The sequence below is a fragment of the Pygocentrus nattereri genome, chromosome 28 (assembly GCF_015220715.1).
Source record: "Pygocentrus nattereri isolate fPygNat1 chromosome 28, fPygNat1.pri, whole genome shotgun sequence".
Taxonomy (NCBI): Eukaryota; Metazoa; Chordata; class Actinopteri; order Characiformes; family Serrasalmidae; genus Pygocentrus; species Pygocentrus nattereri.
In genome coordinates, this window is record NC_051238.1 from 23,434,871 (window position 1) to 23,452,280 (window position 17,410).

A 17,410-nucleotide genomic window follows, 5' to 3' on the forward strand; every position below is an offset into this window, starting at 1 on the left:
TGTCCTTTTCGATCCAAACACATTCGGTGATGTTGAGGTCTGGAGCGGCCAGTTCATTGACCTGAGAGCACCTGATCATTTTCTTTTTTTCTCAACAGCTTTTTGATTGCTACACATTCTTTCAGACCAATAGTGTTGTTTTCACACACTGGAAGACCTGAAGGAAGAGTGGAGCTGGATTTCTCCTGTCTCTCACAGACGTTTATCCGATGGTGGCAGTTTTGGTGGTCTACTAGGTCTTGCATGGTTGTCAGGAGCTCCATTTCCCCAGTTTTGAAACTTCTGTTTTTTTCACTGACTTTCATTTGAATTTCCCCTTGCTTATGTATGTATAATCTTACTTCTAATCTTCTCAGACATATCGCCTGAAAAATTAACAACTTGCACTTAAAGGCTGTTTTGACTGGAAAATAAGTAAGATAAAATTGGGGAATGAAGGGGGGATCTTATATAGTGCTGCAAATGATATAAAATTTACTTAATATTTATAGAATTTAATCTGTTCTTTGAAAACAATTTGAAGCACCCAGCAAATGCAATAGACTGCTGCTAAATATCAGGACCTGGACACCATGAATAAAGTGCAAAAACAGAATAAACAAGCTAAAACTAAAATGCCAACAGTGACAACAGGGACACTGCTATTTTATGAGATATTAAAAAACATTTTGATGTATTTGTACCGCGGTGAGTAGCGCTGTCGTCTCACAGCAAGGAGGGCCTGGGTTCGATTCCCCGGTCGGGCGACCGGGATCGTCACTGTGTGAAGTTTGTATGTTCTCCCTGTGTCTGTGTGGGCTTCCTCCCACAGTCCAAAGAGACACAGTCAGGCCAATTGGACATGCTACATTGCCCCTAGGTGTGATTGTGTGTGTGTCTGCCTGTCTGCAGACTGGTGACCTGTCCTGCCTTCTTCTCCAGCAACCCCCCCAATGACCCTGAGGGAGAAGTGGCTTGGAGTGTGTGTGTGTGTGTGTTTGTGCTTTTATGAGTACTTTCAAATGCTAACCTTTACACTCAAATACATCTGTGCTAAAGGGAATCTACTGTCTTCGTTTTCCTCATTCAAATTTAGTTCCTGACGTCTTTTCCTTCTGTTCTGTGGATGGCAGCACCCGGGCACCTGGACAGCACTCTGCCATCACTTCCTCACTTTAGGCCTATCGTTTCATTTTAAGCCAAGAGGATCCCAAAAGGCTACAAAAGAACCTAACAAATGTATTTTCAGTTGCTGCAGGTCTGTTGAGAACTCACTCAGTACTTTTGATGTTACTGGATTATTATTGCTCTTTGTTTTTTGGTAGCTTCTCTCAGTAATTACTTAGTGATTGTGTAATTACTGAGTAATTACTTCACTAAATGCTTTTGTTTAAGGATGGGTTTGGGCTACTTTAGCCACCTCTGTTTGCATTAACCCAAACTGCTGCACCTCAGACGTCCAGCTGATGCTACAGCTGCTGGACGCAAACCACCACGCACACGGTGTACAACACAGCGCTTGGACCAAAGCGGCACAGGCTCCTTCTGATTGGCTGCTAAAATGACGTGAGGCGGTGACGCGCACTGCAGGCAGTAGGTGAAGAGTCGAGGTAAACTAACGGCCACTGTGCCCGTCCGTCCGCCTGCAGTGGTTCCCCATGGCTGCGCCTCTGTCCTTCGCTGGAAAAGTGGTTCTTATCACGGGGGCTGGTGGAGGTGAGTCGAGAAGACGGTGGTCAGACCTCAGAAGGGGCTTGTATTTGGTGGGACTTCGCTTCAAAGCTATCTGCGCCTGCTGCTAGTGGCTAACGCTAGCTGGCTTACCCTTTAACTGTAACGGCTCGTTAGCAGGGACGCAGAAAGTCACAGTTAGCTAGGCTTTCGGTAATGAAAGAATGAGAAACGCCACTGCCTGACAGCAAATCCCGAAAAGAAGCACAAGAAAGCTGCAAGACTGACACTTAACGCTGCACAAACGACACAGAGCGCTAGCAGGTAGCGCCAACGCTTGTGAGCTGTTTATGAAGTTAGCCATCTGACTTAAAGGGACACGCCGGCTAAAATAAAAAGAGACCGCCGTCACTACATCTGCTGTAAACACGCCTGTTCGCCCTGCACAGCGGTGCTGGAGTAGTTTCAAAAACAAGATTTAGTGGTTTAATCACTAGAAATAATGTCTTGAAGGTACACTCACCGGCCACTTTATTAGGTAGTGGTTCACTACCTGGTTCACTTTATTGTTCAGTTGCTTGTTAACACACATAGCTACTCAGCCAAGGACACGGCTGCAGCTCAATGCATTTAGGCATGTAGAGGTGGTCAAGACAACTTGCTGAAGTGCAGACCGAGCATCAGAACGGGGAAGAAAGGGGATTTAAGGGACTTTGAACGTGGCGTGGTTGTTGGTGCCAGACGGGCTGGTCTGAGTATTTCAGAAACTGCTGATCTACTGGGATTTCCACACACAACCATCTCTAGGGTTTACAGAGAACGGTCCGAAAAAGAGGAAATATCCAGTGAGCGGTCAGTTGTGTGGACGAAAATGCCTTGTTGATGTGAGAGGTCAGAGGGGAATGGGCAGACTGGTTCCAGATGATAGAAAGGCAGCAGGAACTCAAATAACCAACCAACATCTCTGAGGAACGTTTCCAACACCTTGTTGAAAGTATGACATGAAGAATTAAGGCAGTTCTGAAGGCGAAAGGGGGTCCAGCCTTTTCACTAGTAATAAAGTGAGTGTAGACATACATTTTGAAAGGTGCTTTAAGGTGGATACTGAGGGAGTTCGGCTTTTTTTTTTTTTTTTTTTGCAAGCAGGCTGAATGTTTTCTTTAGCACACAGAAAAGACTGAGGTTGACGGCTGATTGAGGGTAATGCTGTATCCCTGATCCGAGCTAGCAGGTTTGGGCAGAATACTTTGAACAAGTAGTGATGGCTGAATACCGAATATACTGTGCTCCTATAATCCCACTTCTGTCTCCTGAAATAAGGAAACAGTTCGCAGCATCCCAATAAGAAAATCTTACAAATGTAACTTTAGAGTGGGAAGATATGAGGTTTTCAGTTAACAGTGTGTATGTAAATTACCATGAGTCCAGTCTTCTGTAGAGTGTCTTTACATGCCCTGCACTGCTTTTAAAACAGTTAACAAACAACCACTGATAACCATTGTACCTGTGTCATTAATACCACCTTTAGAAACTGTAACTTGTACTGAACACTGATACTTAATTTTGTATTCTGAATTTGTGTTTCCAGTACTTACATTCTGGCACCCCCCCACCCCACGTAGGGTTTCTCAGTGGTTGTGTTATGCTGGCTATTGTAGTGAAAGGACACTGGTGGACATGCACATGAAAATTCTGTCAATCTGATGAGGTTGAGTTGTGCAGTTTATTGCAATAAAATGCAACATAACAAACAAATCACATGTTAAATGCTAATATTTGGGTCACAACGTCCGTTTAATAAGTTATGTCCAATGAGTGAATCTCAAATAATGTACTATGTGTCAAACAGACATTCAGACTTCATTTAACAGTTTTCAGGCAGGTTAGCTTCTCAACGTTGCAGCAGAGACAGCTATAAATGATGTGTACAGAGCAAAGGGCAAGTTGCAGTAGGTAATAGGTTATTGGGCTCAGACGAGTAATACTGTGCATTTTCATGTGATGATTTTTTTAGTGGTACACTCTTAAAAGATGGTTCTTTAAACTATCCTTAGTAAAGACAGTGGTTCTACGTAGAACAATGAACACACAAAAAAGCATACTACTACAAAACGTACTCTGCATTGTGAAGTGGTTCTTCACTTTATAATAATAATAATAATAATCTTTATTTGTATAGCACCTTTCATACATACATGCAACTCAAAGTGCTTTACAGAATAAATAAAAAGAAAACAAAGATAAGCAAAACACATTAAAAGAAATAAAGATAGAAGGAGACAAAATAAAATAATGAAAAAATGAAAAAGATAAAATGAAAAAGATAGAACAGACAAAAGTTTCTTAACTAAAAGCAGATCTAAACAGGAAGGTTTTAAGATTACTCTTGAAGCTGTACAGGGATGTAATGCCTCTTAGCTCCTCAGGAAGAGAGTTCCAAAGCTTTGGGCCATAGTGGCTAAAAGCACCCTCGCCAATCTTTAACCGGGTTTTAGGAATCACCAGTAGATTACTGTTTGAAGACCTGAGAGACCTGACAGGAACATATCTCACCATCATTTCACTGAGGTAAAGAGGAGCAAGACCATGAAGACATTTAAAAACCATCACCAGAACCTTAAAATCTATTCTAAAACTGACAGGTAACCAGTGCAGTGAGTGGAGTGCAGGTGTAATATGATCTCTCTTTCTTCTCCGGGTCAAGACCCTTGCAGCAGCATTCTGAACTCGCTGTAGGTGAGAGATAGAGCTCTTTGGGAGAGCAGATAAAACAGCGTTGCAATAATCTAACCTTGATGTGATGAATGCATGGACAAGTTTTTCACTATCAGCAGGAGAGAGCATATCTCGGACCTTAGCGATGTTTCTAAGGTGAAAATAAGCTGTCTTGCATGTAGTCATGATGTGTGATTTAAAGCTGAGCTCATTATCAAAAGTGACGCCCAAGTTCTTAACACATTGTTTGGCCTTCAGATTCATTTGATTTAAATAAGTCTGAACATCATTCTTTTGTGAATCACTGCCAATAACAAGAACCTCTGTCTTCTCTTTATTTAATTGCAGATTTGATGTAGGATGTGTCGTATGTGGGTTTACAGACAACCTTCTTGAAAAGGGTTCTTCTAGTTCTTCTACAAGCTGAACAATGTAACAGTAGAAGAACCCTTTTCAAAGAAGTTCTATATAGAACCATGTACAGCACATTGTCCATAAGTCTGAAGAACCCTTTCATGGTACAAAGAAGCCAAGCATGCAAACAGTTCTGTGAGTGTTCATGGTTCTGTATAGAACTGTAGTTTGTAGAAGAACCCTTGAAGAACCATCTCCTTTAAGACTGCACCTAACTAGCTTTAGAAACCGATTCAACTAATATTTGCAAAATCTTAGAATGACATTCCCTCTCTCTACGATTATTTGATGAGGGCTGTAATTAATAATAATGTCTGTTTACATCAGTGGGTAGAGCTGTCGCCTTTCAGCAAGATGGGCTGGGTTCGGATCCCCTGCCGGGCGACCAGCGTCCCTTCTGTGTGGAGTGTGCATGTTCTCCCCATGTCTGCATGGTTTGCTCCGGGGACTCCGGTTTCCTCCCCTAGCCTAAAGACATGCAGTTAGGCTGACTGGACATGATAAATTGCCCCTTGGTGTGACTGAGTGTTTTGAATGTGTGTGTCTGTCTGTCTGTTTGCCCTGTGATGGACTGGCAACCTGTCCAGGGAGTTCCTTGCCTTCCACCCAGTGACTACTGGGATAGGCTCCAACACCACCCCTGTGACCCAGAAGGATAAGCGGTTTAGAAAATGTGTGTGTGTGTGTGTGTGTGTGTTCGTGTTCGCATATCAGAGCCCCAATTATTCATGTGAAGATGCATGTTTTTGTGTAAACAGTCAAGAAGACCCAGTGCCAAATACAAACAACAAGATGCAACGTGACCTTTTTTTTTTTTTTTTCCTCCAGGCCTTGGGAGGGAATATGCATTGGCTTTTGGTGAGAGAGGAGCCTCTGTCATTGGTGGGTTTTATTCTAAGTTAGTTCACTCCATATTATTTTAGCCAGACCCTTTATTCATAGACATTTGTCTGACCATGTGACCTCAATTTCACACACAGTGAATGACCTAGGGGGAGATATTAAAGGAGGTGGGAAGAGTTCAGCGGCTGCTGATAAAGTGGTAGAGGAGATAAAAGCTAAGGGTGGCAAAGCTGTGGCAAATTATGGTGAGTATGCATAACTCTGCACGTCATAAGGATTTTTTACTGTTGGTGTTGTGGTTTAGTCAGTCATGGGGACCCTATACTGACTTTGAGTTTACTGTATAATACACAGCTGGTAAGCAGCTTAATTAGTGAGCTGAATCAGGTGTGTTAGATGATGGAAGGTATGCGTATGAGGGGTCCCCAGGATTGGGATTAGGAATGTGTGTATTATACTGTATTCTATGTAATATACTCCCAAAATTTTGGATATCAAAGACTCGGCTGAAGAAAAAAAATATATACACTGTTTGTTAATTTGTTTTCGTGCATGTGTGTAATTGCTTATTTTCACAGATTCAGTAGAGGACGGTGAAAAGCTAATCCAAACAGCCTTGGATACATTTGGAAGAATAGGTATTTCTGTCTTTTTCTCATTATGCTAGTGGCTCTGAATCAGTTTGTAAACAGCCTGCCCCATTTGGCTTTGTAGTGTCCTTACAAGTCCCAGTTATTGCCAGAGGTGATAAAAGCTTGGTATAATTTAATATTAATTGTGGAAACACGTGGAGATGTTGAACATGCAAATTTTACCACATTTATGTTTGTAAGTAGAACATTTTATATTTTTGTTACTACTTTTCATTCGTTTACATTGAAACAAATATAAGGTGCAGGTTCAGACTGGAACCTGAGATGAATCTTAATGTAATTATGCAATGAAATATGTTAATTGAATAATTAGATTTGAATCCTGTATGAAATGAACATAATGAATTCTTAGATTTAAAAACAACATTCTGTGGACACTTTTAGGAGACTGCTGTCACTTACTGTGTTTTAATATGTTTTTCCTTTCCAGATATCTTGGTAAATAATGCTGGGTAAGTTAATAACTTGGCTGTGAGGCTGAAATAATTTTTATAGATTTACTGATAGAGTTTTCATTTAGGTTAAGTTTTGATTGCTTATATACAGACGTTTCCCCCTCATCCTACTTATTTCTCTACAGGATTCTGCGTGATCGTTCTTTCGCTAGAACCAGTGACTTGGACTGGGGTACATATTTATTATTATAATGACAACGATCCTGTTATCATGCAGATTCTGATTGGCCAATAGTAACTGTTTCAATGAGTTTTCTCTTGTTTTCAGACCTCATTCATAGAGTGCATTTGAGGGGCTCTTTCCTAGTCACCCGTGCAGCATGGAATCATATGAAGAACCAAAAGTTTGGGAGGTAATGTCATAAAAGTGGTAGTGCAGAATATCAGATTTGCTACTAAAAGGAAATAGCATTAAGTACTGGTGATCATAATTCTGTTTTTGCTTTGTTTGTGTTGTTACACCACTGACCAATACATCAGAATCATCATGACCTCATCAGCTGCTGGGATCTATGGTAACTTTGGTCAGGCAAACTACAGCGCTGCCAAGTTAGGCCTCCTGGGTCTGGCCAACACTTTGGCTATTGAAGGAAAGAAGTACAATATCCATTGCAATACCATCGCCCCAACAGCAGGCTCACGTCTCACGCAGACGGTCATGCCACCAGGTTAGGTCCTTTTCTGAAATATACTGAAATATTGGTTGACGCTCAGTTTTGTAAAAGCTTTGCAGTACAAAAAATGTTAAGGCATGGATTGCCAGCACAGTAAACATGTATTTTTATTAAATTTTTGTATGTCTGCCTCAGTTTGCTTATGTGTGTGTGTGTGTGTGTGTGTGTGTGTGTGTGTGTGTGTGTATTTATTTATTTATTTTTTTTAAATACAGTTTTAAGTGTTTGGTTGGCATCTTTTTTTTTGTAACAGAAAGACAAAGGTTGACGAGGCTTTGTAAGCGATGCAGCATCCTCTTTGCTTTCCTCAGCTATTCGTTTTTTTCCTCTGTGGCAGCTGCCACTTGCTGTTCTCTTTAGAACAAAGAAAAGCACCAAGAGATGATTCTAAGTGTCAAATAACCTTTCATTGCTTGTGGCTGAATAGACCATTTTGAATCTGGATATTAAGCACTGTAATGTGTATTACTCCGAGTTGCCTATTGTGCTCTCCTAATTGTGAGTGACAGTGTGTGGTGCTCGTTTCTTCCTCAGATCTCTTGGACTCACTGAAAGCAGAATATGTGGCTCCTCTTGTTCTTTGGCTGTGCCATGAGGAATGTAAGGAGAATGGGAGCCTTTTTGAGGTGTGTGGTGGTGAATTTAATTCGTTTTTGATGCACTGCTATTGATTTTGCCAATTCCAGACATTTCTTATTACTGTTCTCCTTAGGTTGGAGCTGGCTGGATTGGTAAATGTAAGTGAAATTACATTTAAGTCTATATTTTTGTTAGAATGTGTAAGAAATTTTAGGCTCTAATACAGTGGCTACCAAGTCTCCTCCTGGAGATCTACTTTCCTTTTGACCTGTGTCTTTGACATGCTGCTTTCCCACCAGCTTACCACGTAAGCGTCTGATCTAGCCAATGAAGAACTTTTGAATGGGTTAATTAGCTGGTGTGACAGAACTCTGCAGGAAGGTGTATCTACAAGACAAGGGTTGTTGACCACTGCCCTAATGAAATGTTTCAATTGTATGTGGGTCAAGTGCGGTGGGAGAGGACCTTGGGCAAAATTGTCCGGCATAAGAACCAGAACATGAGCCCAGAGGATGTACGGGACAAATGGGACCAGATATGTGACTTTACCGACGCCACAAAACCAGCTAATATACAAGGTAAATATTGAAGTGGGCTAACCCATGACTCTTTGGCCTACTTGTGTTTCTGAACTAATGTTGCTATTTTACACATAATCCAAGTACATGGTGATTTCCATCAGTGATCTTTAAGCAGGTTTTTAAAAAAAGAATGATTAAGCAGATTACAAATTACGGAGGTCAGAAGAAAAAGAAGTCAAGAAGGCCACAACATTCTCTTCTCTGCTTCTGCTCGCAGTAACTTCCCTCAGGGTGTGTTGCATGGAGGCGGCAGAGTTGGAAGAAGGCTCATTAGCATGGCTTTGTAGTGCTTGTTGTTTGTGCCTTATTGGAAGAACATGTTGCTTTGTTTATCTGTATGAGAAGGGTGGCAGAGTTAATATCCCATCCCTTTGCGATCTGTCATTAAGAGTCATTGCAATCACTGGTGGAGGTGCTGTCAAAAGTGGACGATGGGGAAGGAATTCTAGCCAATCCAACCAGCGCTATGGCCTCAACCGGATCTGGCATCAACCCTGTGAGTTCAGTCTTCTGTAAATCCACAATACTTTAAATGCATGCACGGCCAGTTTTTTACACTTAAGATACTGTGCAAAAGACATTCATTTATTTCATTTTCAGTCAAAACGACCGCCTGGTAGACCACCGAAACTGTCACTATTGTAGAAACAGTACATAAAGCTTTCATCTATGAGAGGAGAAAGTCAGGCTCCACTCTCGCTTCAGATCTACACCAAAATACACAGGTGTTTCTGTCCATCTTCCCACTGTGAGAAAATTATGCACAAATTTGCACAACACCAAACTGGACATCTGATATGTGCAGTAAGGTTTTATGGACTGATGAGTCTAAATGTGTAATTGAAATTGGTTGTTGTAGATCTTCTAAGAATGAACTTTGGAGGTGTGGAAAAATATTCCTCCAAGTCTCCTCAAAAGAATGGAAGCTACAGGGAGATTCACTCAAAAGAGACACTGAATATTCTGTAATAACTCGTTAGGACGACGCAGTCTGAACAAAACAACTTGCAATGAGCTACTAAGTATATGGAGCTTTGAACAAGCCACTATGCCTGCGTAGGAGCGATGAGGTAGGCGCCGGACAGGTGTTGCAATGCTTCTCCTCTCTAATGCTTGCTGATGCATTCAGGAACATGGAGCATCGCATCGAAGTGTGATCACTTCCAAGATCGCATGTAATGTAATCAATAACATACGTCAAAGTATGTAGCATATTTTTGGTTTTTTTAATGCACAGTACTGTATTAAACTTTAGTCTTCGCAATGCCATGTGGCGGTTTTACCATTGCCTACTCGTACTTACACTTTCCAAAAGATCTATGCGCCTTTGCCTCGAGTTTGAACAGTCTGTGAGCCCAAGATTATTCAGGCTTTTTAATGCTTAAAATGTTGACATTCATCCTTGTATTTCTGTAGACAGAGGCTGTGGGGAAGGTGCTTCCACAAATGACCTTCACCTACACCCACATGCACTGCATCCTCTATGCTCTAGGAGTGGGCATGTCCACCAAGGATCCAGATCAACTCAAATTCCTCTACGAAGGCCATGATGACTTCAGTTGCCTGCCCACCTTTGGTGTCATCCCAGCCCAAAGCTCTATGCTAGAAGGAGGTCTCAGCTCTGTTCCAGGGCTCAGCTTTGACCCCACCAGGGTGAGCAACAGAAAACCTCTCAATGTTTTCCAGCTGTGTGATTTGTAATATGCATGCAGCTACTATGTATCTCATTAAGGCGTTTGCTTGAATAGATGAGCACAGGGGCCCACTTGGATTCTTTCATCATTCTTGCACATTCTTGCTTCCATCCCATTATTACAGTGAGATGCATAAGTATTCAGACAGTGATATAATTTTAGTTGTTCTGGCTCTGCACTGTGTAACTTGTTTATAGGCCTGATCATTTTAAACCTGTTTCCACATCATCTTCCATTAAATCGAAAACGTTTACTTGCCGAAGCGTCTTCTGCTCTGCAGAAAGTAAATGTATTATGATTTCTGGCTCACGCTGACCCGAATTATAGGGTTTTTACATCCATACTGGGTAAATCATGTATATGAATCATAGCTGTACTGCAAAGTGAGTAGAATCTTTAATCTTGTTTTCTTCCATAGCTTCTGCATGGAGAGCAGTACCTTGAGTTGTACAAACCATTGCCCACCTCAGGTAAGGCTGCTTTCCCCAAGACATTTATAATCAGTTGCTGTTGCTTTTGACTGTCTCTGTAACTAATGTTTCCTTTCTAGGAACACTCACTTCAAAGGCATCAATAGCAGATATTCTCGACAAGGGATCTGGTGCAGTCATACTCTTGGATGGTGAATTTCTTTACCCATTTTACTGTATTTAATCAGGCATGTACATGAGAACTACTAATTTGAGATGGCCTGCATTCAAGAGCTATGCTAGAAATAGCAATAAAAATAACACCAAACTGATTTAACAGGCAATTTATGATTCTTTTCTTTCTTGCAGTTCACACATACAGCAACCAAGAGCTGGTATGCTACAATCAGTTCTCAGTGTTCATTGTTGGTGCAGGAGGTTTTGGAGGAAAGAGATCTTCAGATAAAGCTGTGGTAATAAACATTCTGTGTTCTAGCTTTGTAAATGATTTTAGCATTAGTTTCTTGATAGAAAATGGTTGTTCATCTCCACCCTAGTCAACAGTTCCTGCTCCAAACAGAGCGCCAGATGCGGTGGTGGAAGACGAAACCTCTAGAGATCAGGTAAGAGTTTGATGATAATGGTGGGCTACAATGGCATCACACCAGTTCAAAAAGGCTGAGGGAATGATGGTAAACATGATCCACGTAAGAAGATGTGGGGCACACTTGGATGTCTGAAGTTCTCTAAGGATTTCGTATGCAATGGTATAAAAGATGTTAGAAGTGGCATCCTCTGAAGTGTGAACAGGGGGGCGGTGGAACCCTGTATTCGGCATTTGCATTTAAGATGAAACGAGCTTGCATCTTCAGTTAATAGCAAACAAACTTATAGATGTATGTTGTTGTTTTCAGAATAAAACTTTGTAAAATGAGAACTTTTTGGGAGAAGAAAACAAATATTCTGAACTGGATTTTCTGCTTCTTTTGATCTCCAATTCTAATTTCACGTTTCTAGTCAGCAGTCCATAAAAGTCCGTCTCAGATTGCAGATGTCTAGGCTCTGTGTTCTCTTCATTTTTCTCACGTTTTCTTCATTTTTTCAGTAATGGCTTCTTGACAGGCACAGATCCTTTCAGACCCTTAGTGCTGAATGGTCTTCTCACAGTTGAAAGATCTACAGAATGACCTGTGGGGTTTTTTTTCCCTCAGATCTTAAGATCAGATCTGTGCTTGACGGTCATTTTCCCTAGAAATTAACACAAGGGTCGCCTCTGACTTTTGCACAGTACTGTAAAATATAAGGAAAGGAATCTCTTTTTTTAACTCGGTGTCAATTGCTGTACTTCTACATTTCAGGCTGCTTTGTACAGGTTAAGTGGTGATTGGAATCCACTTCACATAAATCCAAGCTTTGCAGCAATGGGAGGTGAGATTTCTGATAGGTTCATATTCTGAGCCAACTACAGTAATATTGTTTGTGCTAATGTGAGCTTGTCAAAAGCTTGTAAGCTTGGTTAAACACCAGTCTACAATTTCAGGCTTCAAAGCCCCAATTCTGCACGGACTGTGCTCTTTTGGATTTGCTGCCCGCCACGTTCTGAAGCAGTATGCTGGCAATGATGTTTCCAGATTCAAGTCCATTAAGGTAAGGCAAACAGATGATTTTAGCATTACTGTGTACTGTAGCAATTTTGTTTGAGGTATCTCAACTTTTAAACATTTTATTTAACACTAACGTATCAAACTCCATTTAAAAGCCAGTGTTAATGGTTGTCAACATTTTATGCTCCTTAAAATTGCTATCAGTAACAAACTTTGTCAGTCCCTAACACTTATTTGGCTTTTATGACATTTTCTTTGATGGTTGTTGTTTTTCAGTGTTGTGTTGCAATTTATCTAGAATTGCTTTCAACTTCCGTCTGCCCTTTTCTGGATAGGTGCGGTTTGTGAAGCCTGTGCTACCAGGACAGCGTCTTCAGACAGAAATGTGGAAAGAGGGGAACAGAATCCACCTACTGTGTAAAGTGAGAGCAAGCGCTTCATCACGTTTTCTGTCTACTTCAAACTAACAAACCCAAATTGCTTGATCTTTTTCTATTGCTTGGTTTGCTCTTTAGGATCGATTGGGTCTAGGCTCCTCACTCCCTCTCAAAACATAATACATACAGGCTTCTTAGTAGTTACTGAATAATTCATAATAGTTACTGGGTGATGTGCCCTGGGATTAATAACTCAATAATGCCTAAAGCTGAAGTGGTTAAAGAAACTTGCTTCTTTTTGAAAACATGTGGTCTCTGAAGGGGACTAAAACGAGCTACAGGGAATGCTGTTCTTGTTTCATCATACGTGCAATCCCTGCTGTCACAATCATTCACTGATTTGCTCTGGCTGTCTAGGTCAAGGAGACAGGAGCTGTGGTATTGTCTGGGGCATATATAGATTTACATGCAGCTCCAGGTGCTTCCGTTAATGCAGTGCCAGCAGAGGTAAAAGGCATCATTTCCTTTTGAATGTTAACATTATTTCTTGAAGATGGAAATGATTAAAGAAAAAGATACAAATCATTGTGTCTGTTGAACTTGGAAAGAATGTTATATAATCACAGTTCTGCCTCTTCTGATAGGCTGGGGGTCTTCAGAGTGATTTAGTGTTTGCTGAGATTGGCCGACGGATCAAAGACCTTGGTGCTGAACTTGTGAAGAAAGTTAATGGTATTTTTGGATGGGAAATCACGAAAGGAGGAAAGATAGCAGCACAGTGGAGTAAGTCTAAGTTGTCAGCAATATAAAAGTAAACAAAGTTATGCATGATATCGTCTAGAGAATTTGCACTGCAGAACAACAAAAGATCTTTTATACCCGTTAGTGTACGATCAGCTTCTTTATTTGTTATTATTTTCCCAACATCACTGATATCATCTGTACATCTAGCCATAGATCTGAAGACGGGAAATGGTGCCCTCCACAAGGGTCCATATACTGGCAAGGCTGATGTGACTTTTATTGTAGCTGATGAGGACTTCATGGAAGTGGTGATGGGGAAACTCAACCCTCAGAAGGTATTGGCGGTCCAGCATTTGTTTTTGTCTCTGAACGGCCAGGGGAAAATGAACTTTGATTCACCCAGATGTGCAAATGTCATCATTCATCTACTGAATTAATGCTGGTTTTCAGAGATCAATGAGGGTTTGTTTGTTTGTTTGTTTTCCCATAGGCGTTTTTTGCTGGCAAGCTGAAGGTCAGAGGGAATATCATGATGAGCCAGAAGCTGGAGATGATACTGAAGGATTATGCCAAGCTGTGAGCCTCCACCCATCCAATGCCTGAGAGCGATGCAGATGCACCCTCCATAAAAGTGAGTGTGTCAGGAAGTCTGCATCAGTGATAGTCATTTCTAGGATCATTTTGGGCAATGAGATCTAAAATCTAACATAGCAATGAGAGTGCCCAATATTTTCTACAAAATCCAAATCAAAACAAAGCTCTGACTTAAACTTCTCAGATTTGGAACATAGAGTTGTTCTCTCATAACTGATTTCTTCTGGGTAAGATGTTAGGGAGAATGTAGCTAAAACATGCAGGATCTTTAATGCCATACTGTATTACACTGTCACAGTTTGTGTAACGTGGTACAGTTGACCTGACCTGATTTTAACCATAACTTGTGCCTGGTCAGGTAATCGTGCGATCTCTCTCGCTTTCAGTTGAACACATGGTTTCTCTGTTGGCAGCATGTCTTTCAATGATGTAATTAATGCATTCTTCTGCATCTTTCTGATGCAGGCCTAATGTTGACTTGACAATTAAAAAAACTTTTTAAAAATTTTTTAAAAATAATTCATAGAGAATCTGTTTTACCACAAGATGCTAATACTACTTACCATGACCTTACCTTTATGTGTAATTAAAAGTACTGCATATGTTTAATATGTGCTGTTAATTTGTAATAAATCTCACTTTTATGCTACATAACAGGCTCTGTAGAGAATTTACACAAGTCATTGAAGGACAAAAACTATACGAACACACGTGTTGTAAATGTTGCACCAAGTTGATTTATTATACCATTACATCAGATGTATATTACATACTCCAATTTACAATAATCTTTATACTCATTATAAAATTAGATTTATTTGTGTATATTCACATTTCAGAGGTTAGAGAAAAGCTTGAGAAGCTACACATTACAACTACAGCTGATTATTTCCATCTTGTTAAGGAAATAGATGTTTTCTAGTTTGGTATTTTTTCCATCATTTAAATTAAAAAAAACCCTAATGGAGATAAATATTACTGCGTCTAAAATGTACATGAAAGACACCAGTGTGCGAAGTTTGTGCATGGGGTCAATCTCATGGCGATAGCTAAAAAGAAGAGGGGGGTAGAGACGGCTTGGAGGCATTTCTAAGAACAAGAGTATGCCAAACTTTAATTACTTGAAAAAGCCACCGTGAGTGACACGCTAGTGATAAATATGCCTTGGGTTAAACAAAAATGTTTTGTATAGACTGCAGTTGTATGGTACTTAATCAAGGTACTCTATATTACATAGGCAATAAAATTATTTATTACACTCTTCTCACTCACTTCCCCCAAAATAAAGCTAATATACATTTTTACAGCCATTAAGGTTGATTCTTGTGCAAAGGCTGACTACAGATCAGTCCTGATAAACAATTAGGCTGACAAAATCAGTCTAACTACTTCACTGTGGGCCATCAATATGCACCCATTACCTTCACTTCTAGGAACAAGTCGCAAAATGATAAGCTAAAGGCATAGAAGTGATGAGCTTTTGACTTTGGCAGCATGACGGAGACAGGACATCACTCAGTTCTGCTACTCCTAAAGAGAACTCTAGCACAGCACAGCTCATTCCCAGTTCTAGAGAGCCAAAGCACGACATAGTTTAAATGATCTCCCCAACCACACAAACTCATTAAAGACTTAATTAGCAGAGGTGTTGAATCAGGGAACAATCTGTGCAGCACTGTAGTTCTCCAAGACTGGCACTGAAGATCACCTCTCCAAGCAAATCTAGAGACAATTGGCTGTCAGCCAGAGACCAGTGGACCAAAATCTGCAAAATATTTTCATTGGAGGCAACAGCATTTATTATAAATTGATAATGGAATGATTCTTCTAGTTAACAGATACATTATATATTTCTGTGGCTTAACTCTACTGAAACAAAGTGCTTTGAGAAAAGAGAGAAAAAAAAAAAAAAAAAAAAAAAACACTTCACACTTCTCACTAGAGCAGTGCTCATCAATCCTGGTCCTTTGGCACCCCTGTCCTGCAAACTATAGCATTGTCCCTGCTCCCAACAAAACGACTCAATTCTTCAGCTTGTTTTTAAAAAAAAAAAAAAACCTTCATTGGGTTAAAATGAGTATCACAGGGCAGGAAAAGAAGCAGAAAAATATGCAGTGCAGGGCCATTCCAGGAGCTGGACAGGAAAATGCTGCACCTACAGTGACTACAGTTATAGTGTACTCATAATTTTTTGGAGAAAAAACTTAAAAACCTGAACCTATGATTGCCTATGTTGAAATACATAACGACTGTACACGCTCAGAATGTGCAGTTGACGAGCCCTCAGCTAACTAAATACTGTTTCCTCTTAATAATACACAATACCTTGCTCATACCACTATTAAGGATACAAGCAGACACTAGTACACACAGGTAAATGTAAGAAGGGATCCAAAGCTTTAAGCCACAGAATGAAAATGAGTTCACAAACCTCACTTGAAACAATAAGTCTCTGGTGTCACTGAGGTCCAAGTCTGATGTATTTTAGGTATAAATATAAGGACACTTATCACTAATTTAGTCTAAACCACAATCACAACACTGCTTAGCAATAGTGATTATTTAAGGCTTACTTCTGTTAAATATGTCTGAGTGTGATTTAATATCCGATGTAATATATTTAAAAAGAAGAGAAGGGAATGTTTCCTATGCTGTGCTTAAATGCAATGATTCTAGCCTGGATCCTGATTCAAGGGACACACAGGGGTTTTTGTTTCGTTTTCTTTTCTTCATCAATCAATGATTCAACGTTTTCTTTTCTTCATCAATCAATGATTCAGTTCATCATCAATGATTCAGTTCCTGCTGTATTACTCAGTCTTTCAGACTTCCGTAACAATGAACACTCACTGTTACAAGTGTTGAACTTGATTAGGTCTTCAAATGCCCACAAACAACACCCACCCACCCCCCCCTGCCCTCAACCCACCCCAGTGCCTCATATTGCTCGTCTTACCATGTGCAAAAGTGGTTCCATGCTTGACAATGTGCTACATGATGAACCTGACGTCGTTCTTCATATTGTTGCTGTACGTGCGGAAGCAATCAGGGAGAACCCGCATTTTCATGGTGCCATCAGCCCCGCAGGAGAAGACGTGATTGCCCGGAGCGCTCTCAATTTGCATGACACCTGTGCCCAGGTTCCGAAAGAGTGACTGCCGGGCGTGCTCATTTGGGAAGGTGTGCAACAGGAACTGGGTGGACATGCTCCATACCTGCTCAATAAACCAGCAAATGAGCAAATGCACTGCTAAACCAACACAGGTCAAGGTCTTTAGGATTATTTGATAAATAACAATCTTTGTTTGCATTGGGGCTGGGCAACACAGTTGATTTTATATATATATATATATATATATATATATACATATATATATACACATATATATACATACACACACACACACACACACATATATACAC

At 40.4% G+C, this 17,410-nt stretch overlaps 2 protein-coding genes across 4 annotated transcripts in view; one reads left to right on the forward strand and one right to left on the reverse strand.

The window, feature by feature from the left end:
• Positions 1-1,559: 1,559 nt before the first annotated feature.
• hsd17b4 (hydroxysteroid (17-beta) dehydrogenase 4) lies at positions 1,560-14,638 on the forward strand. Its single transcript, XM_017721829.2, has 24 exons — positions 1,560-1,695; positions 5,608-5,661; positions 5,760-5,867; positions 6,201-6,260; positions 6,706-6,727; positions 6,856-6,902; positions 6,999-7,083; positions 7,211-7,398; positions 7,939-8,030; positions 8,117-8,141; positions 8,433-8,561; positions 8,954-9,060; positions 9,981-10,217; positions 10,677-10,728; positions 10,809-10,880; positions 11,038-11,141; positions 11,226-11,291; positions 12,027-12,096; positions 12,209-12,315; positions 12,608-12,694; positions 13,067-13,156; positions 13,294-13,432; positions 13,601-13,728; positions 13,884-14,638. Exons 1-24 carry the CDS (start codon positions 1,638-1,640, stop codon positions 13,971-13,973), a joined length of 2,217 nt encoding a protein of 738 aa, XP_017577318.1. The 5' UTR covers positions 1,560-1,637; the 3' UTR covers positions 13,974-14,638.
• A 2,278-nt stretch (positions 14,639-16,916) lies between these two features.
• dmxl1 (Dmx-like 1) overlaps positions 16,917-17,410 on the reverse strand; it is a 40,954-nt gene continuing 40,460 nt past the window's right edge. For 2 of the 3 annotated variants that reach the window (XM_017721833.2, XM_017721831.2), the window contains one exon: positions 16,917-17,202. In XM_017721833.2, the coding sequence (XP_017577322.2) occupies positions 16,978-17,202 (225 nt within the window). In that variant the 3' untranslated portion in view covers positions 16,917-16,977. The remainder of the gene's footprint in view (positions 17,203-17,410) is intronic. The other variant, XM_017721832.2, reaches the window with a different exon arrangement.

Excerpts from the sequence above, each read along its gene's own strand:
- hsd17b4 (XM_017721829.2), top strand. The coding sequence starts at position 1,638 with ATGGCTGCGCCTCTGTCCTTCGCTGGAAAAGTGGTTCTTATCACGGGG. Across the intron at positions 1,696-5,607 it reads TATCACGGGGGCTGGTGGAG|GCCTTGGGAGGGAATATGCA; the intron begins GTGAGTCGAGAA and ends TTTTTCCTCCAG. Across the intron at positions 13,433-13,600 it reads AAAGATAGCAGCACAGTGGA|CCATAGATCTGAAGACGGGA; the intron begins GTAAGTCTAAGT and ends CTGTACATCTAG.